Below are 17,086 nucleotides of genomic sequence, written 5' to 3'. Positions count from 1 at the left end.
ACATGGCAAAACCCCATCTCTACTAAAAATACAAAAATTAGCCAGGTGTGGTGGCATGCGCCCATAGTCTCAGCCGCTCAGGAGGCTGAAGCAGGAGAATCGCTTGAACCCAGGAGGCAGAGGTTGCAGTGAGCCGAGATCACGCCACTGCACTCCAGCCTGAGGGAAAGAGTGAGACTCTGTCTCAAAAAAAAAGAAAACAAACAAACAAAAAACCACAAAACCACTTAAGCTATTCTTACAGCTTATGTAGATATATCAATGAAAAAGCAAAAGAACAGAAATGTTTGAAGTGCAAATTATTTATTTACATATTTAAATAATTCTTTTCCTCAAATGAATACTTATTGTAATACAGAATGCAAGTGCCTTTCTCTCCTCAATTAGTGTCTTGTTAAATTTTTTGTTCTGGTATTTACATACATAGGAAAACATCTTTATATGAATTTTAATAAGAAGTCTTCAGTTGTATAATTAAAGGAGACTCAGATTCAGAAACACTGTCATGCCCATTAAAAGTGCCAGCAAATGGATGAAAATATCACTGAAATTCATACAACATATTAAAACACACTTTCTCTCTTCATTAATTATGCATGTTAAGACTGGAAGAAAAAATGTTATTTACTGCAGAAACTCTTAATAGGCATAATTTAATATAATGTATAAGCATATATTTTAAACTCACACTTGCATAATTATTATAAAAATTAAAAGTCAGGAATGGCAAATGTAGTTTTCACTGGTTCTTTGATTATTTAAGTTATGCTTACTTTCCAAGCTTTATGCTCTATTATTTATAGTTGTTTTCTGTCATATTTTCTGTAAAAAGTTTATTATCACTTCCAGAACATGATCGGCATTGATTGTTTTTATGGGAATCTACTCTTCCAAATTCATTTAAATTGTAGACTTCTCACCATGAATTCTTTAGTATTTAATAAGATTTAGCAAATATTCAATAAGGCCTTCTCATATTCACAAAGTGAATATTACGTATGAATTTTCTGATGTACAATAAGATTTGACTTCTGGGAAAATGCTTTCCCACATCTGTTACATTCATAGGGCTTCTCTCCTGTATGAGTTATCTGATGTCTGAGGAGATGAGACTTCTTGATGAAAGCTTTGCCACATTCAATACACCCGTAAGGTTTCTCTCCTGTATGAATTCTTTGGTGTGTAACAAGCACGGATGTGTTGCCAAAAGCTTTGCCACATATGATACATTGGTAGGGTTTCTCTCCTGTATGAAATCTGGAATGTTTATAAAGGGATGAGCTATACCTGAAGGTTTTCCCACATTTCTTACATTCAAATGACTTCTCAAGTGTATGAGATTTCACGTGTTGATTAAATGAGGAGTTCCAAGTGAATGTTTTCCCACATTGACTGCATTCATAAGGCTTCTCTCCAGTGTGAAGTCTCTGGTGGACCACGAGTTGGGCTTTATGCATAAACGCCTTCCCGCAATCATTGCACACAAAGGGTCTCTCTCCATTATGAATTTTCTGATGAGTTACAAGGTGTGCCTTCCTGCTATAGGCTTTTCCACAGTCATTGCATTCAAAAGGTTTTTTCCTTGTATGATTTTTTTCATGTCTAATGAAATGAAACTTCTTTTTGAAGGCTTTCCCACATTCACTGCATTCATAAGCGTTTTCTCCAGTATAACTTCTATTATATTTAAGTAAGTCTAAATTAGGTGGCAAACGCTTGTCAAACGATTTATATGATTTTTTTCTCATTGGATTAAGACTTGTGCTCATATTATAATGGTGGATTCTCTCCATAGTCAGAATTTTATTGAACGTAAGCAAAACTGACTTCAAAAAATTGTCTTTGCTTCCCCGATGCTTCCCTGGTTCATCAACAAGTGGGCAGTCATTTTCTAAAAAGGAGTACAAGAAAACATTCCTGGTTACTTTTTCCCATCAACATGTTATAGAGAAAAACATCTATAGTTTCAAATATAGTATCTCATTCTGAAAGAAATCTTATATTTGCCTCACTCCTCCTGAGCTTTAAGAATAAAACTGCTGAAGAGGGAATGGAAGCAGATGCCTTAACTTGTGACCTGTGGAAAGACAGTAAAATAGGCACAAGGTAGAGTGAGGGTACAAAGGAAGTCAAAAGGCTGCTCAGTGAGGGTGCAGGGTTAGCTCATAAAATGAAGAGGACCTATTGTGGAGATCTGATTAATGGATAGGACAACCAAACACACAGGAGCTAGGCCAGGCATGGTGTCTCACGCCTGTAATCCCAGCACTTTGGCAGGCCAAGGTGGATGGATCATGAGGTCAAGAGATCAAGACCATCCTGGCCAACATGGTGAAACCTGGTCACTACTAAAAATGCAAAAATTAGCTGGGTGTGGTGGCACACGCCTGTAGTCCCAGCTACTCAGGAGGCTGTGGCAGGAGAATTGCTTGAACCTGGGAGGCGGAGGTTGCGGTGAGCTGAGATCGTGCCATTGCACTCCAGCCTGGCGACGGAGCGAGACTCCATCTCCAAAAAAAAAAAAAAAAAAAAAAAGAAAAGGAGACAAAGGCAAAGGGGTTAAGGGAAAATATCAGAGATCAGACTAGGTTTGGAGGAGGTAACAGGCAGAGTTATATAAATCACTATATAATTAATTTCTAGATCATGTTGGTAAGATAATTCCCTATTTCTCACTTATGTCTTTTTCCTCTTAATCATTCTGCACAATATCAGTTTCCTTTAGAAACATTCTCAAATCTCCAGTCCTCTAACCCCAAGCAAACCACAGCTGAAGCATGTCTGTAGTCATGGCTCCAGCTCTACTGAGAGCTAGAATTCATTTGTACCTGTACTTGTAAGCCCAGGAACACAAATGTCCAGCAAGTCATCCAAGAGTAAGTCATCCTTAGCTTGGGATAATCATAGCAAACAGATTCTGTCTATTTGCTATTTTTTTAAATTCTGGCTGAGTTTCTATATATGACAAATACCTGTCATACTTCTATTTGGCAAATACTCTTTTTACATCCTCTTTCAATCAAACCAGTCTTCAGCAAGCTGCTTTGCTCCTGAATTCACATTTTTTCACTATCCTCAAAACATTATAAATCCCAAATCTGTTCCCATTAAAAAAAAATTGGGGAGAGGGGGTCATAATTCCCCACACTTAAGTTTCCCTCCATGTGGAGTGTTAGTACAATACTCCGAGCCTCTTTCTCTATGCCTTATTCTCTGCGGAGCTAGACTGAGTAGTGGCCTACAGCCATTGGTACACATTTCTTTATAGAGTGGTTCTGACTCTGGGGATTTGGTTCCTTTCTTCTTTCCGCTCTATTTCAACCGATGGGAAGCAGCATCTTGCATTACCTCTACCAACAATAATCCACTGAAAAATTCAACATAATCAGCCTGGCAAGCAAAATTATGCAAGATATGAATTCACTCATGGGAAGCATGCGTTTCACTAGTCCTCAACAAATACCTTCTACTCCACGGATTCTAGATTCCTAAATTCAATCTTTTGCTCATGTTCGTTCTCCACCTTAATTTGCCCTCCCTTATCTCCTCTCATCCTATCTACAACTTAGATATTCTTTAGGGAGGAACCACTGTTCCATGACCTCAAAAAAAAAAAAAGACTTCTCCAAAGTTTGCATACTTTAAGCTCCATTTTCTAAGAATTTCTAAGATAGTCACTGCTGCTGTCTGTACCATTCATTTTGACAGTTAATTAGAACAAAACTGCAATGTTAATGTGCATTGAAGAAATGTTTCATACTCGCTTGTTGAATTTTAAAATAGTTTATTTTTGGGCCGGGTGCGGCAGCTCACACCTGTAATCCCAGCACTTTGGGAGGCCGAGGCGGGTGGCTCACAAGGTCAAGAGATCAAGACCATCCTGGCCAACATGGTGAAACTGTGTCTCTACCAAAAATACAAAAATTAGCCAGGCATGGTGGCGGGCGCCTGTAGTTCCAGCTCTTCGGGAGGCTGAGGTAGGAGAATCACTTGAACCCAAGCTGAGATTGCATCACTGCACTCCAGCCTGGCGACAGAGCAAGACTCTGTCTCAAAAAAAGAAAAACAATAACAAAAAAACAAAACTTTATTTTTTATTTATATATTGTTTTCCTAACCACTAAACCACCAGGGAAAATATTTTAATACGAACATGTTTTGCTGTTCCAACTACCTTTCATAAGTTAGAAAATAGTAATGAGATTTTTGCTTCCTTTGAACCTTTTCAGGAAACATTTTTAAAAGCCTTGTTGAATGGAAGAATAAGAAACATCTCCCACATTGCTATGACAGGGATACTGAAAAAAAGGGAAAAAGAAAGAAAAATAAGAAACATCCCCCACAATGTCTGGCTCTATAACAATAAATTAATAAAATGTTCATTGGATACCATGATGTGCTCAGCATAAAACAGATCACTCTTCGGCACTATCATAAAAAAAAAAAGAAAATATGCCTTAAAAGCCACACGCATTAAAAAAATATATCCAAGACAGTATATGTAAATTTTTCATGACGGAGTCATAATATAATTGGCTTAGGAGTTCAAAGAAAATAAAGATTAATTTAGACTGGAGTTACAATGAAAGAGGAAAAGCTGAACTCAGACTTAAGAAAATGCTGGTTTTAGGAGCAGACCAGAATCAGAAGGATTGATGCAGAGAAGAAAACTGTATATAGGCTGGGTGCGGTGGCTCATGCCTGTAATCCCAGCACTTTGGGAGGCCGAGGCGGAAGGATCACGAGGTCAGGACATTGAGACCATCCTGGCTAACATGGTGAAACCCCATCTCTACTAAAAATACCAAAAATTAGCTGGGTGTGATGATGGACACCTGTAGTTCCAGCTACTCGGGAGGCTGAGGCAGGAGAATGGCGTGAACCTGGGAGGCAGAGCTTGCAGTGAGCCAAGATCTCACCACTGCACTCCAGCCTGGGCGACAGAGCAAGACTCCGTCTCAAAAAAAAAAAAAAAAAAAGAAAAGAAAAGAAAACTATATATAGTGGACATTAAAAAGCCCAATTTCCATGGATAAATCTTGTAGAAACATCTAATATAAACTAGAAAATAGAATGTAATTTGTAAAACAGTAACATAAACAGTCTAGATACAGTATCAGTAATTAAAATTCAGCCGAGGACTGTGGCATGTGCCTGTGGTCCCAGCTGCTTGGGAAGCTGAGGCAGGAGAATTGCTTGAGGCCAGGAGTTCAAGGCTGCAATGAGCTATGATGGCATCACTGCACCCCTATCTCTAAAAAAAAGTCATTTGGTTGATGTCAACAGAAGTTGGGGTTCCAGCGAATCTGAAATATATTTAATTGGTGTCAATCATTTGAAAGATATGTCAATCATTTGAAAGAACTCTTTTGTGAACTCTGCAGAAAGCGAAAATTTAATTTTGAATCAGTCTTGAATAAACTAATCACTGAAATCATAGGCCATAAGTTAGTATCATATTTAAGGAGAAACTATTGACAGGAAAAAAATCAAATTGCTTAATGCAGTGATTTTGAGACTGCAAAGCAGGGGGCCATCCATTATTATTTATTGTGATATAAAGCTAAGGGTGACAATTGAAGAAATAAAAAAATTAGTTATCATGAAGGCCAGGTCGGGTAAAATTATGGGAATGAAAAGTTGGTGAGGCAAAGATGCTAGAGTTGGCATAAAACAAGTAACTTTAGTCTTCAGAGTGATGAGGCTTCTGAGGGAGTTATTGTAGAGAGAAGTTAAGAAGATGGAAGAGAAGGCCTGAGCGAAAGGTGAATAAGCAGTAAGAAAGGGTGAGAACAGATTAGTAAGGCAACAAAAAGCTAGAGGGGAATTTCAAAAAGTTATCAATATTACCAAGTGAAACAGAAAGTTGCACTACAAGACAGATATCCCAAATTATCAGGGAGACTAAAGATGCAAGATGGGATTTATGATGCAAGAAAAGGAATAAGTTAAAGAAAAAACAAAAGAAAAATAAAATAGAGCATGATGTCCCTAAAAGTTTTGAAAAACATAATTAGCATATACTGAACATTTACTATCTGCCAACTATCTGAAGTGTTTTGCATGTATTACCTCATATAATCTTTACAGGAAACCTGAGATAAGGATTAATGTTCCTATTTTATAAATAAAGAAAATTGTGCTACAAAATAATCTGCTTAAGGTTAGACAGTGGTTGGTAGAGTAACGCCTCAAATTCAGATAATTTAACTTCGTTATAAGGACTACGTATATAGAAAAAGATCGATGTTGAGAAGGGAAGAAAAATGAGGCTTTTAGGAATTAAGAGAACAGAAACAAAGCAAGGACCTAGATGAAACAGGCAGTGTGAGAAGCCAGAGGAGACAGGAGAGGGACAACCCTCCATACAACAGCTGAGCAAAGAGGGCACGTGTGGGGAGAAGGAGGGTGAAGGCAGCTTTTGGGGAGCTGGCTGATGATGTTACGTTAAAGGTGTGTGGCTTTTAAGAGGTGCTTCTAAGAGTATTTCAGAGCTTCCTGTCCCTCACTAACCAATGGGGATCTCAACTCCACACACCCCCATCTGAATTTCTCTCACTCACCTGGAGAGCCCTGGTGTGGATTCACTCCCTCCACCATCCATGGCTCTTGTCCCTGCTCTACCTTGAGGACCACTTTTGTTTTGGTAATTGGACATCCTGTTGGTGGGAAAACAACACAGAAGTGGGGCCAAAGTGCTAGGCAAACAACCAGCTCGCAACTCGGGTTGCCTCCTTGAGTCTCAGGGTTTTTAAAGGATAACAAGCAGGCTTTAAAACAGAACAGACCCAGGCTGGGTGTGGTGGCTCATGCCTGTAATCCCAGCACTTTGGGAGGCTGAGGCGGGTGGATCATGAGGTCAGGAGATCGAGACCATCCTGGCTAACACGGTGAAACCCTGTCTCTGCTAAAAATACAAAAAATTAGCTGGGCGTGGTGGCAGGCACCTGTAGTCTCAGCTACTCAGGAGGCTGAGGCAGGAGAATGACGTGAACCTGGGAGGTGGAGCCAAGATTGCACCACTGCACTTCAGCCTGGGTGACAGAGTGAGACTCCGTACCCCTCCTCCCCTCCCCCCAAAAAAAAAAAAAAAAAAAAAAGAACAGACCCTTCTCCCCCATCTGGGAAGTAGAAGAATAAGTAGACTATGTGAAGCTCAAAGGGGACTCAGAATCTTTGACAACTAAAATTTAGGGCCCAGCTGATTCATGCTTCAGAATGCTCACAGTTTTCATAAGTCTTTTTTTTTGAGATAGGGTCTCACTCTGTCACCCAGGCTGGAATGCAGTGGTACGCCTAGGCTCAAGCAATCCTTCCACCTCAGCCTCCCAAGTAGCTGGGACGACAGGCATGTGCCACCACAGCTAGCTAAATTCTGTTGAGACAGTCTCAGGATGTTGCTCAGGCTGGTCTTGAAATCCTGGGCTCAAGCAATTCTCCTGCCTCCCAAAGTGCTGGGATTATAAGCATGAGCTATCACAATTGGCAAGCGTTCCCAAGTCTTAAAAGATGAGCACTATTAGTATATACTGAGTTACGCTGAAAAGTTACCACTCATCGTCCTTACCCACTGAGATGAGGTTTCTGTAGTTCTCCAACATCACATCCCAATACAGGGTTCTCTCAGCACAATCAAGCAGCTGCCACTCCTCTGCAGTGAAATCCACAGCCACATCCTGGAATGTCACTGATTCCTGTAACAGCACATTTATCTTCAAACTAAAGCGCGCATCACTAGCGAACTTGCAAGAGAATCAAGGCAGCTCCTTAATACCATATCATGTTCACTGTAGAGTTTGTAGAAAATCAGATATAATGATTACATGCTTGATTCAGAAATATGCTTTGTGATAGTAACAAAAATCTTATTAAACATATCCAACTGGTGCCAGAACAGTTCAACAGGGGAAAAAAAAAGTCTTCTCAACAAATGGTACTGAGACCACTAGACATCCACATGCAGAAGTATGACACTGGACTCCCCACCCATTTCACATCATACAAGAAAATGAACTAAAACGAACCAGAGAGCTAAGAGTAAGAAACAAAGCTACCAAACAGTGAGAAGAAAACAGAAAAAAAGTTTTTTGTGACCTTGGATTAGGCAGTGATTTGTGAAATATGACAGAAAAAGTGGAAGTGACAAAATAAATAAATAGGAATTCATCAAAATTAAAACTTCTGTGCTCTATAGGACACTGCCAAGAATGTGAAAAGAAAATTCACAGAATGGGAGAAAATATTTGCAAATCATGTATCTGATAAGAGGCTTGTATCTAGAATATATAAGTAACTCTTAAAATTCAACAATAGGGGGAGGGGAGAAAAAAATCAACAATAAAAAGACAATACAATTTAAAAATGGGCAAAGGATTTACAGAGACATCTCTCCAAAGATATATCTATATATCTATATATAAAGATGTATGTATATATCTATAAAGATGTATGTATATATCTATATATAGATAAAGATTATATATCTATATATAGATAAAGATATATCTATATATCTATATATAAAGATGTATGTATACATCTATATATAGATATATGTATACATCTATATATAGATATATGTATATATCTATAGATAAAGATATATGTATAGATATAAAGATATATGTATATATCTATATATAAAGATATGTATATATCTATATATAGATAAAGATATGTATATATCTATATATAGATAAAGATATGTATATATCTATATATAAAGATATATGTATATATCTATAGATAAAGATATATCTATAGATAAAGATATATGTATATATCTATAGATAAAGATATATCTATATACCTATAGATAAAGATATATCTATATACCTATATATAAAGATATATCTATATACCTATATATAAAGATATATCTATGTACCTATATGTAGATAAAGATATATCTATGTACCTATATGTAGATAAAGATATATCTATGTACCTATATGTAGATAAAGATATATCTATGTACCTATATATAGATAAAGATATATCTATGTATCTATATATAGATAAAGATATATCTATGTATCTATATATAGATAAAGATATATCTATATACCTACATATAGACATAGATACATGTATGCATGTATCTGTGTTGGTATGTGTATAGTAAATAAGCCCATGAAAAGATGCTCAACATTAGGGTCTGAAACTGAAGCAAGAAAGAAAAAAAAAAATAAAAAGAAAAAAGATGCTCAACGTCATTAATGATTAGTCATTAGTGAAATGCAAATCGAAACCATAATGAGACAGCACTTCACTTCTATGAGGACAGTTAAAATCCAAGGCAGACAATGACCTGTGTTGGCAAGGATGTGGAGAAACCAAAACTCTTGTACATTACTCAACTCTTGTACACTGGGATTACAAAATGGTGCAGCAACTACGTTTTTTCTTTTTTCTTTTCTTTTATTTGATATAGGGTCTTGCTGTGTCACCCAGGCTGGAATGGAGTGGAGTGGTGTGATCAGGGGTCATTGTAGCACCCAACTCCTGGACTCAAGCGATCCTCCTACCTCAGCCTCTCAAGTAGCTGGGACTACAGGCATGTGCCACCACACCCAGGCAATTAAAAAAATATGTTTTGGGGGCCAGGTGTGGTGGCTCACGCCTGTAATCCCAACACTTTGGGAGGCTGAGGCGGGTGGATCACGAAGTCAGGAGATTGAGACCATCCTGGCTAACATGGTGAAACCCTGTCTCTACTAAAAATACAAAAAATTAGCCGGGTGTGGTGGCATGCACCTGTAGTCTCAGCTACTCAGGAGAGTGAAGTAGGAGAATGGCGTGAACCCGAGAGGCAGAGGTTGCAGTGAGCCGAGATTGCACCACTGCACTCCAGCCTGGGTGACAGAGTAAGACTCCATCTCAAAAAAAAAAAAAAAAAAAAAAAATATATATATATATATATATATATATATATTTTTAGAGATGGGGTCTCACTACATTGCCCAGACTGCTCTTGTACTCCTGGCTTCAAGTGATCCTCCTGCTTCAGCCTCCCAAAGTGCTGGGATTACAGGCATGAGCTACCATACCCAGCCTATGTAGTAACTATGGAAAACAGTTTAGCAGTTCCTCCGAGTGTTTGTTTGTTGTCGTTGTTTTTTTTTTTTTGAGATGGAGTCTCACTCTGTTGCCCAGGCTGGAGTGCAGTGGGGCCTCCCAGGTTCAAGCAATTCTCCTGCCTCAGCCTCCTGAGTAACTGGGATTATAGGCGCACATCACCGATTTTTGTATTTTTAGTAGAAACGGGGTTCTACCACATTGGCCAGGCTGCTCTCAAACTCCTGACCTCAAGTGATCCACCCGCCTCAGCCTCCCAAAGTGCTGGGATTACAGGCATGAGCCACTACACCCAGTCTCCTCCAAGTGTTAAACATAGAGTAACCATATAACCCAGCAATCCCCTCCTAGGTATATACCCACGAGAATTCAAGACATTTGTCCACACAAAAACCCACAGACAAATGTTCATAGTAGTGGAATAATCTGGTGTCCATGAACTGATAAATGGATAAACAAAATGTGGTATATCCATATGATGGAATATTATTTGGCAATAAAAAAGGAACCAAGCACTGGTACATCTACAACATGGATGAACCTTGAAAATATGTATGAGACCAGGTGCCATGCCTCTCACCTGTAATCCCAGCACTTTGGGAGGCTGAGGTAGGCAGATCACTTGAGCCCAGGAGTTTGAGACCAGCCTGGGCAACACAGCAAGACTCAGTCTCTAAAAAAATAAAGAAAAATTAGCTGGATATGGTGGCATGGACCTGTAGTCCTAGATACTTGGGAGACTGAGGTGGGAGAACTGTTTGAGGCTGGGAGGTTGAAGTTACAACAGAGTGAGACCCTACCTCAAAAAAAAAAAAAAAAAAAAAGAAAAAGAAAAAGAGGAAACGTATTGGGTGAAAGAAGCCAGTCATGAAAGATTACATATTTCATGGTTCCATTTGTATGAAATGTTCAGAAGAGAAAAGCCATAGAAACAGAAAGTAGATTAGTGCTAGGGAAAGGGAGGAATGAGTAGTGACTGCTAATTAGGGTATGCAGTTGCTTTTAGGGTGATGAAAATGTTCTGAAATTAGATAGTGGTGATGGCTGTACAACTCTGTGAATACACTAAAAAACCACTGAATTGTATACAATTGTTTTTTTTTTTTTTTTTTTTGAGACGGAGTCTTGCTCTGTTGCCCAGGCTGGAGTGCACTAGTGCGATCTTGGCTCACTGTGGCCTCTGCCTCTCAGGTTCAAGCGATTCTCATGCCTCAGCCTCCTGAGTAGCTGGGACTATAGGCATGCACCACCACACCTGGCTAATTTTTTTTTGTACTTCTAGTAGAGATGGAGTTTCACCATGTTGGCCAGGCTAGTCTCTAACTCCTGACCTCAAGTGATCCGCCCACCTTGGCCTCCCAAAGTGATGGGATTACAGGCATAAGCCACTGCACCTGGCTGACTGTATCTACTTTAATTGGGTCACTTTTGTGGTATGATAATTATATTTCAACAAACCTATTTAAAAATATCACTTATATATTCTTATTTGTTCACTCATAAAATATTTAATGAGGCTCTACCAACCCTATACTGGAGATATCAAAAGAAATACAATTATTACTCCTCTCAGGGATCTTACACTCTATTAGACTCTACAGAGTAAACACAAGTGCCATAAGATGTTACTGAGACTGTGAGGTTTACATGCCAGATGCATGTAAGCATAATAAAATAGGAACACACGGATACTTTTACATGATAAAATATGTCCTTTATTTTATTTTATTTATTTATTTTTTTGAGACGGAGTCTCGCTCTGTTGCCCAGCCTGGAGTGCAATGGCGCGATCTCGGCTCACTGCAAGCTCCACCTCCCGGGTTCACGCCATTCTCCTGCCTCAGCCTCCTGAGTAGCTGGGACTACAGGCGCCTGACACCACGCCCGGATAATTTTTTTGTATTTTTAGTAGAGACGGGGTTTCACCATGTTAGCCAGGATGGTCTCGATCTCCTGACCTCGTGATCCGCCCACCTCGGCCTCCCAAAGTGCTGGGATTACAGGCATGAGCCACCGCACCTGGCTAAAATATGTCCTTTTAGCCATAATGTCAAAATCATGTTTAATGGATAAATGTTAAAAGCACTGAAATCAAAAACAAGTAGTTACATATCTACAGCAAAAGAGACAGTTGAGACCATTGTCAGCAGGGATTAGGAAACTGTAACCCATGGACTGGCCTCCTGTTTTTGGTAAACAGAATGTTATTGAAACATAGTCACACCCATTCATTTACTTCAGCTTCAAGGACAGAGTTGAGTAGTTGCCACAGAGGCTGTATGTATGACCTTCAAATCTAAAATATTTACTCTCTCACCCTTTATGAAAAAGTTAGGACTAGGAAGGTTTATTCCAGGAATGTATAGATAGTTCAGTATTGGGAAATGCACTGAAAATTCTCTAAACTGGTATATTAAGGGTGGCAAGATATATTACTGACAGCTATTTTAAAAAAGGGTATGAGGCCAAAAGTTCCTAGTTATTAAAATAATCTTCGCAAGTTAAAAATCCTTAACTTGATTAAAAACAAAATAAAAAAAAAACCAACTATCTACCAGAATACAAGAGGAAACGGTGAAACATTGGGAGCACTCCCATTAAAATTAAGACAAAAAAGACTCTGGCTAGCATTTACAGTTAACCCCTGAACAACACAGGTTTGAACTGCCTGGGTCCACTTATACTCAGATTTTTTTGCAATGAATATAGTTGGCCCTTGGTTGGCAGGTTCTGCATCTACAACCAAATGCAGATAAAAAATACAGTATTCTTGCCATGCAAAGCCCATGAATATGGATGGCCAACTTTTCCTGTCCTTGAGTTCCACAGGGCCAACTGTACTGTGGGACTTCACTATGTTCAGATCTGGGGATCTGCAGGAATTCTGCAACCAGTCTCCCATGGATACCACAGGATGGCTGTTTATTCAAAACTGCAGTGACTAGAAGTCCTTGTCACTGCAATGAGACAAGGAAAATATGGGGGAAGGTATAAATATTGGGCAGGAAGAGAGAAAACTCCATTTGGAATGTATGATTGTCTACCTAACAAATAGAAGAATCAACTAAAGAACTCTTAGATGTAACAAGAGTTCTGTACATTGGCTGGATATAAATTCAACATAGAGAAATCCATCTTTTCTTTTCTTCAGAGACAGGGTCACCCAGGCTAGACTGCAGTGCTGTGACCATGGGTAGCTATAGCTTTGATCTTCTAGGCTCAACTGATCCTCCTGCCCTAGCTTCCCTAGTAGCTGGAACTACAGGTGTGTGCCATCATGCCCGCTAATTAATTTTTTTTTTCTAGAGATGGGGTCTTGCTATATTGCCGAGGCTGGTCTCCAACTCCTGGCCTCAGGCAATCCTCCCACCTTAGCCTCCCAAAGTGCTGGGAATATAGACATGAACCACCATGCCCAGCCAAGAGAAGTCCATATTTTTCTATCTACCAAAATAGCCAATTAGAAGAGATAATGAAAAAAAGGCCTACCCCATTCTCAATAGCAACTAAAACCATATGTAAGAATAAATATAAGAAATGTACAGGAATTACAATAAGAAACTTATAAAACGCATAAAATTATAATCAAAGGGCCGGGTGCGGTGGCTCATGCCTATAATCCCAGCACTTTGGGAGGCTGAGATGGGTGGATCACCTGAGGTCAGGAGTTCGAGACCAGCCTGACCAACATGGTGAAACCCCATCTCTACTAAAAATACAAAAATTAGCCAGGCGTGGTTGTGGGCGCATGTAATCCCAGCTACTCAGGAAGCTGAGGCAAGAGAATCACTTGAACTCAGGAGATGGGGGTTGCAGTAAGCCAAGATTGTGCCACTGCACTCCAGCCTGGGTAACAGAGCGAAACTCTGTCTCAAAAAAAAAAAAAAAAAAAAATTATAATAAAAGACCTATAAGAAAACCTGAATAAATAGGACTCATTGAAAAGTCATGAATTCTCTCCAAATTAACCTATTAAGTTTAATGCAATCATAATAAGAATATCTGGCCGGGCGCAGTGGTTCACAACTGTAATCCTACCAGCACTTTGGAAGGCTGAGGCAGGCGGATCACTTGAGGTGAGGAATTCGAGACCAGCCTGGTCAACAAGGTGAAACCCTGTCTCTACTAAAAACACAAAAATTGGCTGGGCGTGGTGGCACATGCCTGTAATCCAAGCTACTTGGGAGGCTGAGGCAGGAGAATCGCTTGAACCTGGGAGGTAGAGGTTGCAGTGAGCTGAGATCACACCACTGTACTCCAGCCTAGGCAACAGAGCAAGACTCTGTCTCAAAAAAAAAAAAAAAAAAAAAGAATACCTAACATACTGCTTTAGGAACCTCGACAATATTTGTTATTTTGATGACCTTAAAATTCATGTAGAAGAGTAAATGCTCAGGATAGCTAGAGACTGGAAAAGGTACAAGATTTACTTATGGATCCAGGTGGGCATTAAAAAGGCCACATACCTGGACTTATAAATTGAGTTCATTTAGTGCTGCTTGGCACTATGTTCTTACTCTAGGGAATACTCTAAGAAAGTCATAGGAAATCTGATGCTGTGATTTATCGCAGGCCGCTGCTGTGAATGTTATTTCTAATGTTATCTATGTGAAAACTCATTAGAAAAGATTTTCTTCAAAGAAATGTGTCAGGAAAAACTTTACTTATAAGGAGAATAATTTTGCTTTATCTTCACAACAATGCCAATACTTTTTAACTGGCTGGTTATCCATTTATTACGATTTCCAGGAAGACTGAGTACACATTTGCAGCTCAAATTTGTTCCAACCATCTGCAAACCCTATGACTTGGATATCAACTTACCAATCTTCTAAATTTCCTTTTAGACTTGATCTTTTATTTGGTTTACATTTTTCCTGACCATACATTTCCTTTTTATCATATGGACTTTTGGGAGATTTAAACAACTGGATGAATAGATGGATACCTTACCTGGAAGTTGATCATTTTCTGCAGCTCTTATACAGAAATCTATGAAAGTAGAAATGGGGAAGAGAATAGAAAGACCTGAGATACCAGGACTGCACGCAAAGTAGAACCCTGCCCTATCAGACCATAAGTACCCACACTGCAGCCTCAGAAAATGCCACCTAGTGGGGGAGAATGACATTTCTAGCAAGACAGAAAAGTCCATGTTCCATAAGCACAGATCTCTACTTGTGATTGTTAGGAATATATGGAGCTTAGATAAGGATGTTGTATGTTTCTGTCCTACTGATCTAACACCAAGTGGTTCCTCTTGAAACAGTTATTTTTTTTTTCCTCCCAGAAATTTATCCTGAAGAAATAATGAATGAGTTGAAAGACTCACTTAAAAGCTTGGTCTCTGAAGATCCGTAAGTCTAAAAATGATTCCTTCCTATGATTCTCTGGTTTCTACACTGAAGCTGGGATAAGAGATTGCAAATTAGGTTGGGCTTTCTTGAGAAGGCTGGATTCAGGGACCCAGGAACACTTTTTAAAATTTTTTTGTTAAGCTGGATCCTTCAGTTTAAACTCCAAATGTTTCTCTGTAGAAACTCGCCATCTCCTATGAGCTTAGACTGCTGGAGCTCTAGAAAGGGTACAATGGGCAAACCGGGGACTCACATCTTCATTTACACAGTCTGCACTGGAAGATCTGCAGATATACCATGAGACTCTACAAAATGACTACAAATCGAAATTTACTCAGCATTCATTGCTCAAATATTTCAAGAGAATAAACCCAACTCTGTTTTATGCAGGAATGCTATACTGTAAAAAAAGAATGAAATTTGGAGAAAATGTATCTGAGTTTGAATCTCAGTTCTTCCACTTACTAAGCTACGTGAATCCAGGCAAGTAATTTCATCTTTCAGCTTCAGTTAACTCATATGCAAAATGGTAATAGCATTTACTACAAATGATTGCTGAGAATACCCTTCTAATCCATAGCAGTTTCTCAAGAACGCTTTCTTTCTGGATCCCTTGAAATGGCTTAGTTTCCACTGGATCCCTTGAAATGGCTTAAAATTGTCGCAGGCACCAGTCGGGCCAACTATGCTCTTGGAACCAGGAAAGGTACAGTTAGATGAACAGACTCCTACACAGTGACCTTGACCTACAAGAGCAGGAATGCAAATTGAGCTTCTCCCAGTCCCACCAGAGCCCTGGGCATCTACCCAGTGCCAGTTGGAGCCCAACTCTTGCTTTCTCTCAGCTACTCGAGTTGTACAGGACCCACATATCCAAACCTGAAGTCACTGCACTTGGAGACTGTAAAGTTTTATCTTCGGTAGGGTAAACCTAGAAGCCAGTCCCCGCCTTTCTCTTACGTCCTCCGAGTCCAGCAAAGCCATACCTGCCACCCTTTCACTGCCTCGCCCGCAGCTCCGGCTCCAAGCCTGGGATCAGTCACAGCGTCGTCCAGAGACAGGGGAGCAGCCTTCGCCAGCACTTCCCGCGGCGCTGATTTGAAGACTGAATACCGGCTACCGTCCTACTACGCGTGTGCGGAAGTAACCGTCCACCTAGAGTTCCTGGACTCCTCCCGGGTGTAGGCCATCCGTCGGGGACCACATTTCCCATAAGGCCAGTGGAGCTCGTTTCCGGAAGACGTCAGACGCTGCTTCCTCTTGGGGGGTGGTGCGGAGATTCCCGGGTTGGTATCTCTATTGCTAGCCTGCGAGCCGCGCTTTTTAAATCGTTTTCGTTTAAAAGGATACACAGCATTTTTAAATACTGGAAAGTAAAATCAGCAGTATGCTAAAAAAAATTTGCTCTTACTCAGTAGTGTTTCTTCTAGCAATGCACCAGGTTAAGTCAGAGAGGTGAAGAGGATCCAACAAAGAAGACTGAGAAGGAATAATCCATGAAGTAGATGGAAAAGTAGGAGAGTTTAGATCTGCAAAACCAAGGGAAGGAAGTGTTTCAAGAAGGGAGTGACCCACTGTCTCAAGTGTTGCTCATAGGTCAAGTAAAATGAGAATTAAGAATGGGCCACTGTAGCAATGGTCACCAGTGATGT

At 39.7% G+C, this 17,086-nt stretch overlaps 1 protein-coding gene across 2 annotated transcripts; it reads right to left on the bottom strand.

Annotated features, from left to right (window-relative positions):
* Positions 1-286: 286 nt before the first annotated feature.
* On the bottom strand, positions 287-16,576 carry ZNF684 (zinc finger protein 684). Of its 2 annotated transcripts, XM_032160429.2 has the most exons (5): positions 16,421-16,576; positions 15,031-15,069; positions 7,568-7,694; positions 6,564-6,659; positions 287-1,891 (listed from the first exon to the last, which is right to left on the bottom strand). In XM_032160429.2, exons 2-5 carry the CDS (start codon positions 15,043-15,045, stop codon positions 993-995), a joined length of 1,137 nt encoding a protein of 378 aa, XP_032016320.1. In that variant the 5' UTR covers positions 15,046-15,069; positions 16,421-16,576; the 3' UTR covers positions 287-992. The 2 variants fall into 2 exon arrangements, with proteins under 2 accessions (XP_032016320.1, XP_032016321.1); XM_032160430.2 differs by lacking the exon at positions 6,564-6,659 and having other exon boundaries at positions 338-1,891.
* Positions 16,577-17,086: the final 510 nt, after the last annotated feature.

Source organism: Hylobates moloch, unplaced genomic scaffold (genome assembly GCF_009828535.3).
Source record: "Hylobates moloch isolate HMO894 unplaced genomic scaffold, HMol_V3 SCAFFOLD_8, whole genome shotgun sequence".
Taxonomy (NCBI): domain Eukaryota; kingdom Metazoa; phylum Chordata; class Mammalia; order Primates; family Hylobatidae; genus Hylobates; species Hylobates moloch.
This window is presented reverse-complemented; position numbering and strand designations above follow the sequence as displayed.